This window comes from Peromyscus californicus, unplaced genomic scaffold (genome assembly GCF_007827085.1).
Source record: "Peromyscus californicus insignis strain IS unplaced genomic scaffold, ASM782708v3 Scaffold_8__1_contigs__length_139910024, whole genome shotgun sequence".
Lineage (NCBI taxonomy): Eukaryota > Metazoa > Chordata > Mammalia > Rodentia > Cricetidae > Peromyscus > Peromyscus californicus.
This window is the reverse complement of record NW_026294606.1, coordinates 134,930,740-134,951,071: the sequence shown is the minus strand read 5'-3', so window position 1 is coordinate 134,951,071 and position 20,332 is coordinate 134,930,740. Positions and strand designations below refer to the sequence as shown.

General features: G+C 45.7%; 1 protein-coding gene across 4 annotated transcripts in view; it reads right to left on the bottom strand.

The window, feature by feature from the left end:
- Arhgap10 (Rho GTPase activating protein 10) overlaps positions 1 to 20,332 on the bottom strand; it is a 279,570-nt gene that overhangs the window by 175,792 nt on the left and 83,446 nt on the right. For all 4 annotated transcript variants that reach the window (XM_052727775.1, XM_052727774.1, XM_052727777.1 and 1 more), the window contains 2 exons: positions 8,256 to 8,327; positions 254 to 355 (listed from right to left, as the gene is read on the bottom strand). In XM_052727775.1, coding sequence (XP_052583735.1) covers positions 254 to 355; positions 8,256 to 8,327 — 174 coding nt within the window. The remainder of the gene's footprint in view (positions 1 to 253; positions 356 to 8,255; positions 8,328 to 20,332) is intronic.

The window sequence follows — 20,332 nt, the reverse complement described above, 5'->3', positions numbered from 1 at the left end:
GGGTTGGGGATTTAGCTCAGTGGTAGAGAGCTTGCCTAGCAAACACAAGGCCCTGGGTTCGGTCCTCAGCTTCAGGGGGGGAAAAAAAAAAAAGACATTCATTATCGCCTCATTCACAGAACTCTGCTCTTAATTCATTGCAGTATCTGTTCTCCCCATGTCTATACAATCTCAGGTGAAGTTTTCACAAGGAAAGAAATTTTTAAAAAGAAAGAGGTTACTACATATATCAAGAGCAACAAGAAAAGAATACCTCTTGCAAATGTGAGTCTTTCTTCTTGGCAGAGAGAGTCAAGTGTTTATCAATTAGACTGTAATTCTTTTCTGTCTCTTTGTCAAACTTCTTCTTTTCTTCCTACAAAGAAAAACGAGGCAATGTTGATTATACATAACACACATAAATCACATGCACAGTTACATCTACTGGAGGCTAAAAAATACGAAAAATGTCTAAAAAAAAAAAAAAAAAAGCGAAGAAGCACTACTGTGAAGGCACTGCTGAGGCAAGGCCCCTGTCCCCAAGCCTCCTGTCCCCAAGCCACTGACTGCTACGGATCAGAGTCGGCACCAGGGCCACGGAGACACTCTCCTGCATTCCCCCTCTCAGGGGTTTTTTCCCAACCCTTTCCTTATGTTCAACTCTTCACCAGAGTTAAATCACCTCACTCTTCTCTCACAAAAAAGAAAGACACATAAGGGGCTAAGCTCAAGGAACGAGCTTTCTTGGGACTTTGCGCAGAGATGAAATTCATGTTAGACTCAGTCAGTGTAGCCACACAGATTTTTACTCGTAATAATTCTAGAACATCTCAGGGAAGAAAGTCATCAATAGTCCAATTTGAATATAAGGACACTCTACCCAGAACTGCTACTGAGTTTCCCGACCTTACAAGGATTCATACACCACCTAGCACAGCATCAGTGGTCAACAGACCCCAACACAATGCTGACGGACTACGGAGAGTGGTTTGGTTGATTCCACACACACTTCTCGGGCACGGCCTTGAGCTAGAATTTGCTTTGCTTTGCTACAAAGGCCTTTTGAGAGAACAAGTCACCAGCTTCTGCGGGGGAAGATGGCAGAGCAGCCCTCGCCCGGCTCACACACTTTTAGCGAACGTTTTGAAGCCTGTCTTGGTGATGTTAGAAGTAAGTCCATCTGCACCAAACTCCCTACTCTCACCACGTCCAGGCACATTTCCTTCCTTATTTTCTAAATCAAAGATAGTGGACTACCCTCGTCTTTTCTAGCCAGAGTTTTCTCTTTTAGTGAAAGACGAAACAAAGGACGTGATATCTGCATCCTGGCATTCAGGTCCCCACTGCACAGGACTACAGGTTGAGTTCTGGGAGCCTAGGACATCACAGCCTCTGCTTCATCACTGAGGACCCATATACTGATGAAGGAGAGACTCAGGAATTGGTGTTTCTTCACAGTTCTAATGACCAACTTGAAAAGTCTGAAAACAAAAATTTCAGGACCAGAGAGATGGTCCTTTCCCAGAGGACCCAGGTTCCTTTCCTAGAACCCAAACAGAGGCTCACAAGTGCGACTCAGTCCAAGGGGTACTGGTGTCCTCTTCTGTTGTCTGTGAGTGCTATATGCACATGATTCACAGACACACATGTAAGCCCAACACTCATATATATAAAGTAAAATAATAAGTAATCTCCCAAAAGAGCTGACAAGGAGAACCTAAGTTTTCTTCAGAATGATCTGGGAGTATTTTGTGCTGACTCATCTGTGGAGAGCCCATGGTCCTTGGGTGTGTGAGGGACAAAGCAGGAGTCAGGTCGCTTTCCTCTCACATTTCCAAGTTGTCACGCTTCTGCTGAAACAGAAGCACTTTCTTTGTTTTAGGCCCTGGGTAGTCTTCTCTCTCAGTGTACAGCATTTCTGTAAGTGTACGGTACTGATTACAGTTACAGTTAGTTACTATCTTTTCTGTTTCTCCTTACGCTTGTCAACTATTTTAACAGCAGGAAATAAAGTACAATCCACATCGCTGCCTTCACATCACCACCCATTTAGAAAGCTGACAGCATGGAGAGCGTACTATGGCATGGATACGCCCTGTCCACTCAGTGTGCTGTACACCTGCAGGACAGCCATATACCACTCTCTCAGGACCTGCCTCTCCACTTAGTCAGGAAGGGCAAGCCATGCCTCTGCATTTACCACAGCGTGTCCACAATACATAACTCCATCATAAGGAGTACAGTCTTTATAGGCGAGGACTAGGCCAAGTTTACTTGCTTATCTGACTCCATCCAAATCACGGAACTGGATTCAACAGCGAAAACCCCCAGCACACTCAGCAACATGAGTATGTGAATTAATATGTGGGTAAAGTTGGGGGTGAAAGAAAACAGCAGCACAAAGGCTCTCTTTTCTGTTTGTTTGTTTGTTTGTTTGTTTGTTTGTTGTCTGTTTTTTCCGAGACAGGGTTTCTCTGTGTAGTTTTGGTGCCTGTCCTGGAACTCTCCCTGTAGACCAGGCTGGCCTCGAACTCAGAGATCCACCTGCCTCTGCCACCCAAGTGCTGGTATTAAAGGCATGCGCCACCGCCGCCAGCTTAGACTTTCTTAACTAAGCGTTTTATCTAGGAACCAGTCACACCCACCTACTGAAAAGAAACTCAGACTGGCCACGTTCCACAGCACTGCACAGGTGCTGCTGCCTCTGCTCCAGGAACCTCAACCCAGACAATTATTTCCCCTGCATTTATTCTGAGTGTGGCTGCAGCACATCTGTTCTTTGTGTTCGCGTCTTGTGCTAAAGTTATATCAATCTTAAGGACTGTGGCCGGGAGCAACCAGTGGAACACGTTCTTTCCAACGCTGCACACAGGAGATGGATAGAATACAAATGGCAGCAGAATCCTGGAGTTCAACTTCGCTGCGAGAAGCAAATGTTTCTTAGGAAGCAGACATTATAAACTCGGGAGCGTCTGAGCCAGTTGGTCCTCCAGTGAGGTGTGACTGGCTGGAAAAGAGGTTAAAGTACCGCACCGGCAAGCCAGACAACTATGTTTACAGATTAAATACGGCTCATAGGAAGTTATCTATAAGTTATCTGTTATAAAATTGCACACGAAAAAAAAGTGGAGATGTGACTTAAAATAGTAGTGTGGGATAAAACAGGACCAATATAAATGTATAATAGGAAGAGGAAATTCATGAACCTAAGGCCCACAACTCAAATTAGCGGAACTCTTAAATATCATTAAAAAATAAAATATAGCCGGGCGGTGGTGGCGCACGCCTTTAATCCCAGTACTCGGGAGGCAGAGCCAGGTGGATCTCTGTGAGTTCGAGGCCAGGCTGGGCTACCAAGTGAGTCCCAGGAAAGGCGCAAAGCTACACAGAGAAACCCTGTCTCGAAAAACAAAAAAAAAAATAAAATAAAAAATAAAATAAAATAAAATATAGCCGGGCGGCAGTGACACACACCTTTAATCCCAGCACTCAGGAGGCAGAGGCAGGTGGATCTCTGTGAGTTCGAGGCCAGCCTGGTCTACAGAGTGAGTTCCAGGACAGCCAGGGCTAAACAGAGAAACCCTGTCTCCAAAAAAAAAAAAAAAAAGAAATAAAATATATACAAAGGTCCCCGCAGAAAGCACACCATTTTAAAATGCATTATTTAACTAGTGGGATTGCTGTAACTATTTAACTGGGAAACAGAAACAGAGCCCCACCCATATCAAAATTAATTCCAGATGGGCTGAAAAAGTCACGAGTTAAAAATGAAGCTATAATAAAGAGATTGTCATCAGATCTTAAAATAAAACACACACCACCTAAGCAAACAACAGGCAAAAGCCCAAAGAGACACTCCAGAGCTCCAAAATGTGGACAGCACTCCAGTTAAAGGGGTAAACATCACATCACATCAGGGGAACTGCAGCCAGTGTTAGAGTGGATCAGGCATTCTCAACGCAAAGTGTGGACCATTTTCACACTTCCATGAAAACAGGAAATAATAATAAAAATATGCACATATCTGTAAATCACACCAGAGTTTTTGGTTTCTTTTGGAAGAGGAAGGTTTTTTTTTTTTATTATTATGTTCACTTCAATATGACTATCTTTGTGTAGTTGTCTACGTTTTACAACTTTTCTTGGGAAACAGGTTTTCCTTTCCAGCTGTCCACATTAAATAACATTCAATGTTTGAGTAGTCTAGATGATTTAAACACCTCCTTAGGGGATTTCAGTTCTTCTCTTTTTACTTAATAAGGAGGGGAACTATACTCCACACAGGACACAAGGCCGCAAAGACAGGCAGCAATCACCAAGGGACCTCTTTAAACAGTCCCCTGCCCCTCCCTACATACTCCCCCTAAGCAGGATCCTGCTGGCTCTGACCCCATGCTCCAGCTCCAAGCTGCAACAACATCTTACTGCTGGGTCAGACTCACTTCCAGGAAGCAACTCCTTTTGTGTGTGTGTGTGTGTGTGTGTGTGTGTGTGTGTGTGTACACAAGCGCGTGCACCTCCCTTAACTCCTCCTTTCCTCTGTTCACACTTGGCATCCCAATGAGCTACCCAGCCCCATTTACAATCCTCCTTCAACTGCCTTTAGCCTTTCTAAAGAGAGAAGTCACTCCCCCCGCCCCCTACCCTAATCCAATGCTCGGCCCCTCATCCAGCGCTGTCAGAGGACAAATGAGTAAGCCAGCACAGTATCACAGGCCCGACACTGACCAGAGTCACACAGCACCTGAATACCTGCTGTAGATTCACCTAGCCAGTGTTTGCAGACAAATCACTGTCACTCCAGAATGAAGAGTGGATAAAAACCTGAGCAATTCTTTTTTGGCAAGCGATGGGAAGTAAACCACAAGTAGGAAGGCAGCAACTGCAACCATAAGCATCCGGCCCCAAACCTGACACGCAGTGGGTATTTCAAGGTCCTTTTAATTCTAGAAATCCCCTTCTGAGACAGACCGGGAAACTGAGGAACAGCGCCTGAAGTAGCTGGTCCCAAATCACAGATCACTCGGGGTGGTCTCCCTACAGGGCTGAGTGTGTGCCACAGCCATCTGGGGTAGATCCCAGGCCTCAGCTCAGACCTCAGCTCAGCGTACCCCACCACTTTCCCGTCTCTTACTCTCCCACAGCCTTGCTGAAGGCCAGGCAATGTGTTAATTTGCTGTGTGACAGACACGGATATGTGCTTTATAAGCAAAGGAAAAGTAACAGGATTAAATTGAAGCAACACTCCGCTTTTTCCAAACCACCTGACATGATAAGCTACTCGGGGAGGTTTGGTTCTACTCATGCTCTGCAATTATTTACAAAATCTGGGCCAGTCAGTTTTTATTAAGTATGCTCATTAGACATATTCTTAGAAAGAAATGTTTTCTAAATGTGACTGCAAGCTTGGTCCTGGGGTGAAGTGTAAAGTCACAATAATATGAAGCAAACATTTGTTTCATGTCTTGTGTTAAAAGTTTGGGTCTACTGGGTAAAATCAAACTCTGCTCTCTCCGAGGTTGTCTTATAATCGGTCAGGACAGTTTAGTGGCATCTATTTGACACTTAACACACCGCTGCTACTGTTCTAGGCCCGGTGCGCACTATGACCCGACTGGTGAGGTGTCTGGGAAAACAATTTCAGATTCTCCCACTAGTCCTTGCACATTTTACTCACTGTACTTTGCCTCCAGTAAGCGATGGCTTTTAAGGTGCTGGGCGCACTGCAGATAAAAGCCAACTCTGTACAGAAAAGGGAAGAGTGGGAACGAGTTCAGAAGCACAGCAACCCCGAGTAAACTCCCACGGGCACTGCAGCACAGCCCAAAGCGCCAGGACCCAGGGTCTGACTCCAGCAGGCACACAGGAAAACACAGAAGAGTCTTCAAAACAGAAACAAGCCCAAACTCAGCAGACATGACTCAAGGCAGGCCCATCAAAACACAACAGAATCGTCAGGAGCACCTCGGAGGTTTTTAAAAATCCAATTTACAAAAACCACCTAGCAACTTAGATTACACTTACACCACAGTTCAACGTGTAATTAAGGCTTCTAGAAACTAGAGAAGGCAGACACGGAGGGAACCAAGAGCTCCACAGAAAAGCAAGTGGGGTGAAATCAGCACACGGGAAAAGGAGGCGAGGGGAGAAGCCAAACGCTGACAACGACATCTACAAACCCTGATGTGGTCAACTTCTAAATGTGCTGTTTTCATCTCCACACGAAGACTGCTCCGTGATGGTTATCAAAAAGGCCACAAACTAAGAGTTGAAAGTTTTTTTTTAAAGCACACTGCAACGGAACACAAGTGTGTGCTTGTCAAAACAGGACTGGGTGTCCAGGAAGCAGACAGGCAGACAGAGACACACACACAGACGCACACGAGCGCGCACACAGAGGCATGTGAGCAGGTACCTAAACTGCAAATTCCTCTTTGGTTCTTACAGAATTATTATAAACCAAACAAGCTCTTTTCTAGACATCTTCTACAAAAAGGCAAGGTGGAGAATTCTGGAGGTTAAAGAAAAATGATGCACGGTCTTGAAAGATTTAACAGTGTGATGCAAGAGATCACCATTTCTGTGTTACTACATTATAGAGGCAACCACCTCTATTTATTATGTTAAAAGGGGGGAGTTCTCCCAGGGTCCCATCTGGTTTCTCCAGGGATATCAACAGACAAGACAGCAACTCCACATACTGTACTCACCAAGAATGGAGCTAAATCTTTCAAAACCTACTGCCAGAAACACAGTGAAACTGTAAATCAATGGGCCTTCTGGGCAGCATTTGGTCACTACCCAGCCTGAGTCATATGCTACATCACTGCAGGAATCTCTCCCTTTAAGGGGCTGCTTATTTTGCAAATCGCTTCACTGAACAAACAAGAGGGAACATGAGGGAAACCTGGAGCCAGGAAAGGCACTGACAGAAGGAAGAAATGTACAAAACCTAGCGGGGAAAACCGACAATAAAACATAAGCCATGTACTGGTTAAGTCACTTGCATTAGGGCAATTCAGCCCCTGCCCTCCCTCACCCACTACCTAATGAAAGCAGGAACTGAATGCTGTAAGCATGTAGTGCCTGCCAATGACACAGAAGCATGTTCAAGCTTCAAACTAGAAGACTCCAGAGGAGAGCAGGACACCAGGTCCTTCACTGGACCGGAAAGGCAAGGATTTGTCCAAGAGTGGGAAGGTGCATCCGGTCAGCTGCTGCAGTCAGGAAGCTGCCGAAGCTGCTGCAGTCAGGAAGCTGCCGAAGCTGCTGCAGCTCATTTACTGTCAGGAGAAGGGGGGGGGGGGCACCCCCAGACACCCACCATCCTCAATTTACAGTCTTTCTGTACATTATCAGACCAAATAAAAATACCAATCCGACACAGCACTTAAAGGAGGAAGGAGTCTATAAACAGCAAACAAAAATACTGGAGTGTGTTGGGCCATATTCCTGTGCAGTCACAGCTACTGAGGTACGAGGTTTACTCGTTCCAAAGGATTTTGATTTTTTTCTACCTATGAAAAGTGGCAAACAAGACAGTTCTCTTCCCTACTTAAAATGAGTTATTCTCTTCTCTTTGGTCGAGGCCAAGAATGGTCAACAAGACACAAAGGGTACTTCTTCTCCCTCACATTAAAAAAGACAAAGAAAAAGATTGGTGGAAATTATTTTGCTAGGTTAACTTCAAGGCCGAGATCACAAACTCTAGAAGTTGCTAAATACATTCAGACTCTGCTGTGGCAAAGCTGCTTGCTATGTTATTCCGGGAAATCCTGGCTACGGCCCCGATCCTTCACTGTGAAGCTGTAGGTCACTGTTACAATAAACACTTGCACATAATAGAAGCTCAATAAATTTTTGCTACAGTCAAGGAAATCACATCCCAACAACAGTAACCTCTTCCTAGTTTCCACGACATCCTGTGGGAGCAGAGTCCCTAATCAAAGGCTGGCATGGTCACAGTTCTCCTACAACAGAGAGAGGCGTGCACACAGCTGTGACTACAGCAGAGCGCCTTCTATCCAGAGAGGGAAATTTAAGCTCCCTGGAAAGGTTTAGCCAAAGGAGATGACTAGTTGTTTTACTCCCCATCCAGGTGTTTTTGTTGTGTTTTCAATTTCGCCTCCCCCAGGGGGAAAAGTGCATTTAAAACATCAAACAACAGATGGTCTCCCCTGCAAGCCCGCCACGCTGCCAAACGTGAATAAAGAATACAGCAGCAGCTAAGGCGCCAGCATGGTATGTTTACAAGTGTGCTCAAATTAGACACCAACCTTTACAGCTCCGAGTTGTTCTTTTCTGAATTTTTCCAAGGGTTTAATCAGGGTCTCAGTAACACTTAATGCCTGGAGAAGAAGAAGTAAGAACAAAAGAACACAGCATTAGGAAAACACAGTACTTCATTTCCCTCCTGCACTCCACCAGAAGTAAAGTGAACAACATATTTAGCTGTTTGATCTCATTCTGCCAATATAACAACTAAGGTGCTGTATAACGTATTAAAGAGCTACATGTCTGTAAATGTTTTCAGGGAAGAGAGTTGAAGCAGCTGGCAGAGAACATGCAACTCAGCCCACAGCTCTCCACGACCAGCTATGAGTGAACAAAGGGCTCTATGACACCCACTACAGAAAGAACACTTGTGTTTGAGATCACCTCCTCCACAGAAATCTAAAGTTCAATGACGTTCCTTCACTGGTAACCAGAACGCGCTAAGGAAAGACTCAGAACTGTGCGTATTCTTCTTATACAAGTAGTCTGACGTCACCACTGACAATTCCTGTCCTGGTGAGGGTGGAAGGTACATTAGCAGAAGTCAGACCAAGTGCTCAGGCCTGCTGGCAAGTGTCACATCAGGGAGAGTGACAGGCCACGTGCACTCTGACCACAATCTCACTCAAGTCTTACCCTGACTCACTTAGGCTTTTTATTCAAAGCCACAAAATGCTGAAAACGCAAATAAAAGGATGATTTACCTAGGGAACGCATACTTGGTAACAGTATGCTACTGAACAGTGGCTTTCTCGGCCTCCCTCCAAGGTCCAGAAATATCCAGAATGATGGAAGGACCTTAAAACACTATGCAAGAATGTGCCATCTACCTTTTACAAAGCCCCCTTCAAAACAGAAGGAAGGAAGGAAGGGAGGGAGGGAGGGAGGGAGGGAGGGAGGGAGGGAGGGAGGGAGGAAGAGAAAAAGAACTGAAGCTTAAAATAAAGGAAAAAATGGTAAATGCTTTTAAGAGGAACATATCAGAAATCAAATCCAGTGCCCTGCCCTACCCTTAGCGGTTTAGGCAAGTGCTCTTCCAGGGGCTATATTGCCTGGCCTTGGGATTCTTAATTTAACCATAGGCTCCTTTGCACTCATTTATTTCAAAAGGATTTCTTTTAAAGTAAACACTCCTAACACAATGTAAATACAAAATATGTAAATGTCCCTTCAAACACAAGGGCTCCTCCTGAGTACTACTCACCCACTTGGAAAATTTGCTACTTTGCTACACAAGAGCTAGGTAATAAACCCAAAGGAAAAGAATAGTCCAGAAACAGAATGGGTTCATCTTCCAAACGCATTCATTTTAAGTATTTTGAATGTTAAATTCAAATGTTCCACATTTAGGACCATGTGACTGGAAATAGTGACAATCCAGAGAGCACCCTGTACTGAAGACAACAGACACAGAGTGACATGGAGCAGGGGTCCTGGCCAGCCAAGTAAGGTCTGGGATGGCCCGTGCTGTATCTCAGAAAGCAGTCATCAGAGGATCTGCCAACAGTTTTCAAGGTGATCCAATCCACAGACAATTTCCAGAAACTAAGATACTTGGGCCTGCAAAGGCACATGCCACCAAGCCAGACAACCGGAGTTCAATCCCGAAGATCCATATGGTTGGAGAGAACTGACTCCCGAAACTGTTCTCTGATCTCTACATATGCACAGTGGTATGTGTGTGCCCCTCCACCACACATACAAATTGAATAAATAAATATAATTTTTAAGGAAATATATATGACACCTGTGTCATTTTAAAGGCTTCTCTCTCTAGATCTGGCCTATTACTGTTGCAGAATAAACCCATACATAATAAACACATCTTCTACAGAGGCTGACATGCTCAGGAAAGAAGGACGCCTGGCAAAGCACGCCAGAGTAACAGAGGCTGACAAATCTCATGGTCACAAACGAGAGATACAGGGATCAACAACCCCAGAGAACAGTGCAGTCAAAGTCCCAAGTAGGCACTCCCCATCCAAGAGAGCCATCTTACCAGAGCCTGGTGTGAGCACCGGGGCTGGGACACGGACACAAGAATGAGAAGCCCCCTAGCCCTCACGAAATCTGCTGATTAGTGGGGAGGAACACGTGCAAACTTCCAGTGGAAAAGTGTGGGCCAAGTGTGGCAAGGGCTTCATCGAGGCAATAGGAGGAATGTGCTCAGTATGAGCTTCATCAGAGCAGTGGCACAGAAGCTATGAGCTGAAAGAGGAGAAGAAATCGGGAACATAAGGTTCAAGAGGAGTGGATTCCAGCCTGGAGCCAGCAGAGGCACAGGATTAAAGCAAAAGGAAGTACTTACTGCCTCTGACAGCCCATGTTAAAGGGGAGGTGTGGCTGGGCACACAACACTGGAGGGACAGGGGAGCTGAGTGCCAGCAGAGGCCAGAATACCTGCAGGGAGAACCCCAGGGGATGGAAGCCACTGGATGGTTTTAAGCAGAGGACTATTAGACTGATTGTTGTACCTTTTAAAGATCCCCTGCTCTGAGCAAAGGACTTAGGGGGAAACTGGAAGAAGAAAGTCTTCCCAGGAGGTTTCCCCAGGCGACAACACAGGATGGTGGCTCACACAGATGTAGACACAAGAAGAAGCAAGTAGATTTGAGACACAGCTGCAAACTAAGTGAACTGAGTGTGGGGAAAAAAGCATCTGTAATTGCTTCCAGATTTCGTATGAGCAAACAGCTATCTGAGAGCACTGTTACGGTTTTGATCCTTAACGGCCTCCAAAGGTCCAGCCACTGAAGGGTCCACCAGCAGCAGAGGCAGTAATCAGAACCTTAACAAGAGGAGGTGCGGATGAAGTCGGCAGGTCACTGGGAAGGGGATCCTGGAATTCCAGCCCCTTCTCTTTTGGGATTCCTGCTCAACATAAATTGAACAGCTCTGCTCCACCTGACCATCCTGCCATGATGCGCTGCTCAGCATCAGTACAAAAGCAAAGGAGCCAAGCAGTCATGAACCAAAACGTGTGAAAATGTGAGGCAGAGTATGCTGCTAAAGCATGGTGTTGGATAAATGAAGGAGGAGGTGTGGCTGTGTGAGCATACGTATCTGTTAAATGTTACACCAGCATACAATGGGAGCTGACTTCTCTCCTGAGATGCCAGCCTCTGCAAAAAACATATAATCTATAGGGTCGTTCAGACACAGTAGTAGGATAGATCCAGACACAAAAGCTGGAAGTGGAACAGATATCATATAACTGTGTCTATAGGACACTGTGTAAACTTAGTCATGTTAGCAATGTCTGTGGGAAAGGCCAGATAGCAGGTGATCATAACGGAAAGGTGGGAGTGCCTTGGGAACAGCCATTCTTCAGAGGGATAACCATGATGACTATGAGCACACAGGAAGAGGTAGGACTTCTCCTGGGGTGTTTTGTTTTATCTTTAAAGACGGAAATCAGTACATAAGAGACGAGAGCATGTGCAAATGTCCTGTGAAGAGCCCACAAAAGAGGCTGAAAGGCTACACAGGACATGGGAAGACACCCGAATGCTGACACTGCATGGGGAGCTGCCCTGTCCTGAGACCTGAGACCTTTCCTTTCCTTCTAACGAGAGCCAGTATCCCTATGTCTGCAGAAGTCATGAAGGAGCTGTGGGAAGGACTACAGATGGTTATTTTCTCTGTGAGGTATAAGGCAACAATGTTTACAGAGAGTTCAGGCCTGAGAATAATGGGAAGATGGGGGGGGGGGGGCGCAGGCAGGCTTCAAATGAGGATCACTGCCTATGGAATCAGGAACATCCCTGGGCAGGGCTCAAGTCCTGCTGGAGAAGTGAGCATGAGTTTTCACCTGCCTTATTGTAGGATTTTTCTCTCACAATGAAGAGACAGGATGAGAGATAAGGTTCATCCCAGATGGAAGCATTTCCTAGAGACACACATGCATCAGCATCCCAAGCTGGGGTACCTGGGATGCTGCTGAGCTGAGCTGAGCTGCAGGCATCTCCAAGTCACAAAGAAGTAAATCCCTCAGTGAGAGAGCATGAGCAGGGACCAAGCTTAGAGCAGACAACAGGTGCTTTCCAGGCAAAGGTAAAACTCAGAAAGCTCCTCCAAGTGGAAAGAAAAACAGCAGCTTGAGGCATGGAGCTCCTAGCAGTTCAGTGTTAATGCAAGAGGGCCACAGGAGGCTAGAGACATCAGATGTCATCTGTCACCATCAAAACAGTACCAAGGAAATGCTCCAGGAATGACAGACATCTGTAACACGGGTGTGTGACAGTCTCCTCAAACCCTGGACTCCACAGCAAACACTCCCTCAAAAAAGGAGACCCAGAAGCTAGCTCAAGAGTCATTTTAGGTCATGGAATTTTCCTTCCTTTAGAGAACTGGTCTGATACACAGACATCTGCCTGGCCACCAGGAGCTAAAAAGGAAGATGGAAGGCGTCTGGGGGCCTCTTCCTGCTGAAGTCAACAGCAAGCTCCCAAAGCAGAGGAGGAGCGGGGACAGCCAACAGTACACACAGGTCTCGGCTTTGTTTCGTTCATTAACTGAAAGCGTTCTGTAAAGCTTAAAATCCATCAGTAGGTTGTCGACCCCTGGAAAGTCTAGTCGGTAACTCTAGAACACAGCCTAAAATACTTTATTTAAGAACAAAGTAAGCCAATAGTCATTTTTATAAGTACTGTTGGTCGCAGAACAAGGGCTGTTTTGTTTTCTTCTTTCTCTCAAAAGAGACTGGGGGCCCCATGGGATCGGATCTCATGTTACCTTCATTATTTCACAGAAATATAGCATTGTCACTGTAGAGTATTACTCATATTTCCTAATACCAAGCACTGTCCCTTCCCAGACAAATGAGTACTCCTAATACCAAACATGCTCCTCCCCAGACACAGATGAGTACCCCTAATACCAAACACTATACCTCCCCAGAGACAGATGAGTACTCCTAATACCAAACACTATACCTCCCCAGAGACAAATGAGTACTCCTAATACCAAACACTGCTCCTCCCCAGAGACAGATGAGTACTCCTAATACCAAACACTATACCTCCCCAGACAAATGAGTACTCCTAATACCAAACATGCTCCTCCCCAGAGAAAATGAGTACTCCTAATACCAAACACTGCTCCTCCCCAGAGACAGATGAGTACTAAATCTTCAACAGACTACCTTCGGCTCCCAAGGCCATCTGTGATGATGACACCTTCTGCATTAAAGACAACTGAATTAACGATAATGAGAGACTTGCATGTGTCAAAAATGAGATGAAAAGCTCAAATACAGAATGTGATTTTACAAGCACATAAAGGATGTTGTAATCATTCTGGCAGAAAGAAATCCCAGAATCTCTTCATTCCTGAGCCTTGGGAAGGGCGTTAGATGGTCTTAGAAACCAAAGGCAACCCCATGAACACAAAACATGCTAACGACTCAGCCCTTGTCTGACAGCAGCAACCAGCCAACCTTTTCTATGCAAGGCCAGGCAACAATCTGCAGCTCTGAGGCCCCTGGCACCAGAGCACAAAATCAGCCACGGGCAGAAAGTGATGCGCAGAAGCAGCTGTGTTCCCAGCCAACCGTGCACACACACAGGAGGCAAGATGGACCTGCCCCTGGGTCAGGCTGCCAACCCAGCCTAGAGAGCCACCCCATCAGCCTGTACTATCCACAGACGCCTCCCATGTTTGCTGCTGACAGAGGCTGGTGAAGGGTCCAGGAATATAGAAATACAAAATTATAAGCTTAAGAGATGAAAGCTGACAGTCATCACTCTAAGGGTTAACTGCTAACAGTGGCTCTCTGCTTTACAGCCAGCTCCTCTGCAACAGCCAGGGGTTAACTTTTAACCCCCTTGCCCCTTATAGCCAACAACTGCCTGGACCAAAGTTAACTTTTAATAGTTATTTCTATGTGACTCCTAGCATGCATCCCATGTCTGATACTATAAAAGGGGGCCAGTACCCGCCTCCATTGCCACAGCCCCAGAATTCCAACATTGGCTGCGGTCTCAGCTAGCTGATAAGCTTTTGTGCCCCACAGTGTTTTATTTTATTTTTAATTTTTATTTTCTGGAATAAAGTTTGCCTCTGGTTTAATAGACTTTGGTGGTCTGTCCCCCATTATTATGAGACCCTGGACCCAACACTGGGGCCAGCAGAATGCCTGCTGAAGCACTACCGTTCAGTAGCTCTCACACTTGAAAAGGGGATTCAAACGTGATCCACGAAGTCTGAGAAAGCTACTGGACTCGAGTGCTGAAAGGCAGTTGCTCAAGTGTACGGGACATCTTAACAGTTTGTGTGAATTCAGTAATGAGTTTTGAGTCCTAAAATGTTCACTTAACCAAACATGTCCCATCAGACGATGAAGGAACAAACCTTGTTCCTTGCTACACACGGGGCTCAACTCTGCAGTTCCGTCTAAAAAGAACCCATCTCAACAGGACAGCAAACTACTTCATAGAGATGTTCCCAATCAGGATGCTAAAGAGAATCCAGCCAGTGAGATGATTCAGCAGGGAAAGGCACCTGCTGCGCAAGCTAAGGTGGGTGGAGAGAACTAACTACAGGCAGCAGCGTTTAATGGAAACAGGGAAGGAGAGAACATTTAGAAGAACACAAAGACTGTCTTTGAGTATTTAAATGATAGGAAGAAAACAGATTTTGATTTGCTCAAAGTGCAAAACAAGATGGAAGGGGTAGAGTCACGGGGCTTCAGTGTTTGGTCTCTCCATTACAAGAATTGATTAAGAGCCTAGTGACCCAGCTGCCTTCCAAGGGAGACGTGACTAACTACCTCTATATAAACATGAAGAAGCTAGCATCCAATGTCCAGCCAATGTCTACCATGGGGGCCTTCTCCACAGAAAGTTAGCCCAAGAAACCTGAGGTCCTAATTTATCCTCAATCCTGGGATTCTAGATGAGCTGGGTAAAGGCAAGACACAAACCGTATTTCCATGTTACTTCACAAGACAGCAAGCTCCAGACTCAGAGATTCACAGTACAATGTGAAAATTAAAATGACTATAAACTTTTCAGTGGTGTTTCCAACGAGGACTCTGGCTTTAGAGCTCTTCTCATTAGATATTTGGCTCTAAAAATCTTGAATAGTTTCAAAGAATTAAAAGATGAGCTGGGCAGTGGTGCAGCACACCTTTAATCCCAGCACTCAGGAAGCAGAGGCATATGGATCTGGGTTCAAGGCCAGCCTGGTCTAGAGAACAAGTTTCAGGACAGCCAGAGCTACACAAAGAAACCCTGTCTCAAAAAACCAAATAATAATAATAATAATATAAAAAGATAGCTGTGGACATAGCTCCATGGCAGAGTACCTGGTAGGCAGTATCAAATCACCAGTACTGTGTCAAAAACAGAAAAGGAAAAGGAAACTTATCTTGGACAACCTTCCAGCTCAAGAGGAGCTAAGAAACCTGCTAATAATAACAGAGCACAGGATCGGGTTCTAGCACGGTAACAGAGCACAGGGCCGGGTTCTAGCACGGTAACAGAGCACAGGGCCGGGTTCTAGCACGGTAACAGAGCACAGGGCCGGGTTCTAGCACGGTAACAGAGCACAGGGCCGGGTTTTAGCATGGTAACAGAGCACAGGACCAGGTTCCAGCATGGGAGCCTCCGTAGCAGCTGGCAATTCCTCCCACCTTGGCGATCAAAGGCGAGTTGTGAGGCTGTAGAGTCGAAGAGAATAAGACTTTTGGCCAAAGACCCACACACAGTAAAATGGCGTGACTAGGAAGCACATACCCTGGTAACATTAGTAACAATTTTCTAAAGCAAGGCCCAGGTGAAACAGAGAACCAGTTGGGATAGACACCAAACCGTGTCTTTCTAATAAGGAGCTACCAGCAAAGCCAGCCTGCGCATAAAAGAACCAGAAGGAATTATCTTCACTCCCCACAGCCCTCATTATTTAAGGCCTGGATTCCAAGCGCTTGTGACCGCTAAAGGAATGCATAATCTGAGGGCATAAGAGATTTTCCACTGTTTTCTCCCACGACCTTCCAGACACTTTGTTTTATTGCACTAAAGGGAAAACTCCACTTTTCTACTTTAATGTCACAGACAGCAGCAAAGGAACCACTGAGCTGGGACAGTGTTTACTTTTCCTGAAACAGAATCGCAAGAAAGGGGGCCAAGGATTTATCTATCTGAACAAAACAACTTTCCCAAAATGAGAAATACTTTTCCAAAAAAGGATTGTTACATCTAAAGACTTTATTCTGTAAATCTCCCCAGGGAATGTGCTTTTTATTACTGAATTTTCTTTATTCATGTATTATTGGGGAGGTGGGTGTATGTAACATCACACATGTGCAGGTCAGAGGACTTGTGGGAATCTCCATGTGGGTCCCCAGGATCAAACCCAAATTTCAAGTGCCCATCCCACTTTTCATTATTTGGATCACCAAACAACTGTTTGAAGAACCCTAGCCCAAAACAATGCCTATCAAATCTACTTTCAGATACTTTGAGATCACAAATTGGATTGGGTTCCGAAACAAGAGCAATATAACAATCCCCAGAACAAGGCCAGGTGTGGTGGCACACGTTTATAATCCAGGGACTGTGAAGGCGGAGACTGGAGGGACCCTGAAGCACGCCAGCCAGACTGGCCAAATCCACAGCTCTGGGCCAGCGAGAGACCCTGCCACCAAATAAAGCAAGATGGACGGTCCCTTGGGAACAGTGTTATCCTCTGCCCTCCACCAGCACCCTACCTACGTATCCACACAAAACGCATGTGCTGCTTGCTTGTGATCTCTCTCTCTCTCTCTCTCTCTCTCTCTCTCTGTCTGACACACACACACACACACACACACACACACACACACACACACACACACACACAAACAGAGACAAAGAGAATATGAGATTGAAACACAGGGAACAAGACTAGCAGGTACACTGAGACAACCATGGAAATGTACCTCGGGGCTCAGTTTTAAGGGCCTGTTCACCTGTGCTGTCGATAGCCCCTTGGGGCTTCAGAGGATATTCCCTCTGAAAGCATCAGAAAGATTTAAGAAAGTGGAGTGCCTTAAAACAAAAAGGAGGCACACCCTCAGATGTGGCCACCACAGCGATCTCAGAAGCTGTGCTGCCAGACTATGTGTGCCGGTGGCACACTCGTGTGCTGCTGCCTAAGCATCAGAGCTTAGATAACTCTTTATGAAACACGTGTAAAATAGTTCTAAAGTCGACATTGCTCTTACATGTTATCGTCACTCGGCACACAGGATACTAGGTTTCATTATGACATCCTTCATACACAAGGCATCATCGCACTTGGTCATTTCCACCCCTCCCTTATCTCCACTGCCCCCATGGATTAGTCCCCCTCTTCCCACAAAGAGTGCTGTCGTGTGTAACCATACAACGAAATACATATTGCCACACAAATATTCCCCAGCTGAACCAAGTCATTATTAAACAGTTCAATTCCTCTCCATCCACACTCATGCTGTGATCCTTTTCTCCATTTAGCTGGCTGCTCCCCTATATTATAGCTTTCCCATACCTCCAAGTTTCCATGAGAATATTAAAAAGGTTGAACTAATAAAGAACAGAGTCACAGACTGGAATTGAGAGGGTACGAAAGTCTTCCTGTCAGCAGTGCTCAAAGTGCCCTGCCACCGTGGGGATGGAGGGTGCCCTTGGCTCATTTTGGCTCTGCCCTAACTAGTTCTATCTTTTCACCACAGAGAAAACAATTCCCTTTGTTATCCAAATACCCTCAACCATAAGGAAGGAATGGCACTCCACACCTAGCACCTGTGAGGAAACAGAGTGCTGCCCAGCAAAGAATTCAGCTGCCAAATAAATCCCAGGACAGCATTTTGTTTTTAAGGTCAGCTTAAACTGGTCTCTTAGGCCTGGTAGGGAAACAAACTAAAAACAATATTAAGTTGTATAGTAAGAGCTCAAAACCACTAGCCTAAAATCATTAGAGCCAGTGAGAATTTTTCCCTGAGACTGGGGTTTCCTGTGTGGCCCTGGTTGTCCTGGAACTCACTCTGCAGACCAAGCCAACCTCAAACTCAGAGATCCGCCCGCCTCTACCTGGGATTAAAGGTGTATACCACCACCAAGGGCGAAACGGTGCGAATTTTAATTAACTCACAGGAAGAATTAGGACCTAAGGACAGAGGTGCTGCACACTCAACAGGGTATTAACCTGGAAATCAGGAAGGAGCTTAGAACACAACGTTCCTGAAAGCCCAAGGCTTCAGTCCACGGCCACCTCGGTGCAGTGTGCATCCCTACAATGAACGGTCCCAATTTATGAGTTCAATTACCACATTTCTGCTCGCATTCCACGAAGAACAAAAAGTATCCAGTGAGAATGTTTGTCAGTTTCCAATCCTAAATCCCAATTAGCTTGAGACCAACAAAACAAGAGGGTAAGCACTGACATTCTGAGAGCCTCAGTTCCAGACCAACTTCCCGGACACTGGCTGTGGCCTAGGCTCAGGTTAAAACAGCAAAAAAGAAAACCGAAGACAGGCCTGCATTACCGAGGTTTAAGATTCCTTTAGATGCCTGTGCTCTCCAGTCTTTAGGTTCTCACACACACACACACACACACGCACGCACGCACGCACGCACGCACGCACGCACGCACACACACACACACACACACACACACACACACACACACACGCACGCACACACACACGCCTGGCAAATGTTGGCTAACGGAAAGGAACAGAGCAAATCAATAACGGACTCTGAAGGACAAAACTGGTCCTTTGACTGTAATTGTAAAAGTCTAATGCCCTTTGTTGGTAATAATGTTTTAACTTAGGCTTAGTAAATAATAAAACCGGAACTCAAAAGCTGTTGTGCCTTCAAGAGGGCCTGAGCCTAATAAGGACACTTGGGACGGTTAACCTTGTTTAACCTTGGCCCTCTTTCCTCTCTGCGTGTGGGACAGTAAGGACCCTGCTTCTATTTTTTTAAGAAAATAAATACTTGGGCAGAACACTATGAGAAGGAATTTAAAACCACGGAAATAAGTGAGGGATTAGTCTGTCAGGCTACAAAAGCATCATCAGACAGAATTTGAAAGTTGGGCTTTCCTGTTTTAAGTCAGAAAAAAGAAAATTACAGTTTCTTAAATCAGGGATAATATGGACAAAGCTAGAAGCATATTCAATAAGGCAACAAACTGCTAAATTTAAAAAGAGAAGAGAGAGAGAAAGGGAGGGAGAGGGAGGGAGGGAGAGAGAGGGAGAGAGAGAGAGAGAGAGAGAGAGAGAGAGAGAGAGAGAGAGAGAGAGAGAGAGAGAGAGAGCTCTTCAAAGAAAGCATCTAGTCAATGACAAACAGGATCCTGATCTCCAACCTCTTGGGATGCTGGGGTCACCCCTGACTGGGAAGAGGCCACCACCTGGGCTGAGAGGCCAGCCTGGTATTCAGCCTCCTGGGTGGCCACCAGCTAAGCACCTGTCCAGAACAAGAAGCTGTATTAGGGGAAGGGTTTGAGAAGGAGAGAAGAGGGAGCCCAGAAAGCTGGAGGAAGACCTTCGGGTTGTGGATACAGACCTGACCCCAGGAAAGACAGGGAGAGAGGAAGGCTGAACTGTGCTTACCAGGCTGCAAGGTATCTCCAGGAGAAGCTGAACGAGGCTGTCCATCAGGACCCAGCCCCCTTCCCTGGCGATGCAGTGGGTGGTCACAAGCTGTGGGCAGTTGGAGGAAGCCTGGCCTTCACACTAACGCGATGAAGTCCACAACCTTCTCCCTTTCCCTGCATCACCAGTGACTGGCAAAATTCCCAGAGTCCTCCACAGTATCATGGCCACTGGGAATCCCTTTGACCGCAAACAAACTCCACCATCAATATAAAACCATTTCTATCAACTACAGATACCACAACGTGGAAAACACTCCAGCATCTCATATACTACGATGAAAAAAAGTTTAATAAAGTTTAATAAGTCTAATTACATGTGAACTCAGCATTTATATTTAGTTCCTTGAGAGTTGGCTTATTTTCATCACTGTGTATACACATGAAAAAGGAAATAAACTACTTGTATTAAGATATTTCTAAAACTTCTTCAGAGCCCAAACACTTCTAAATC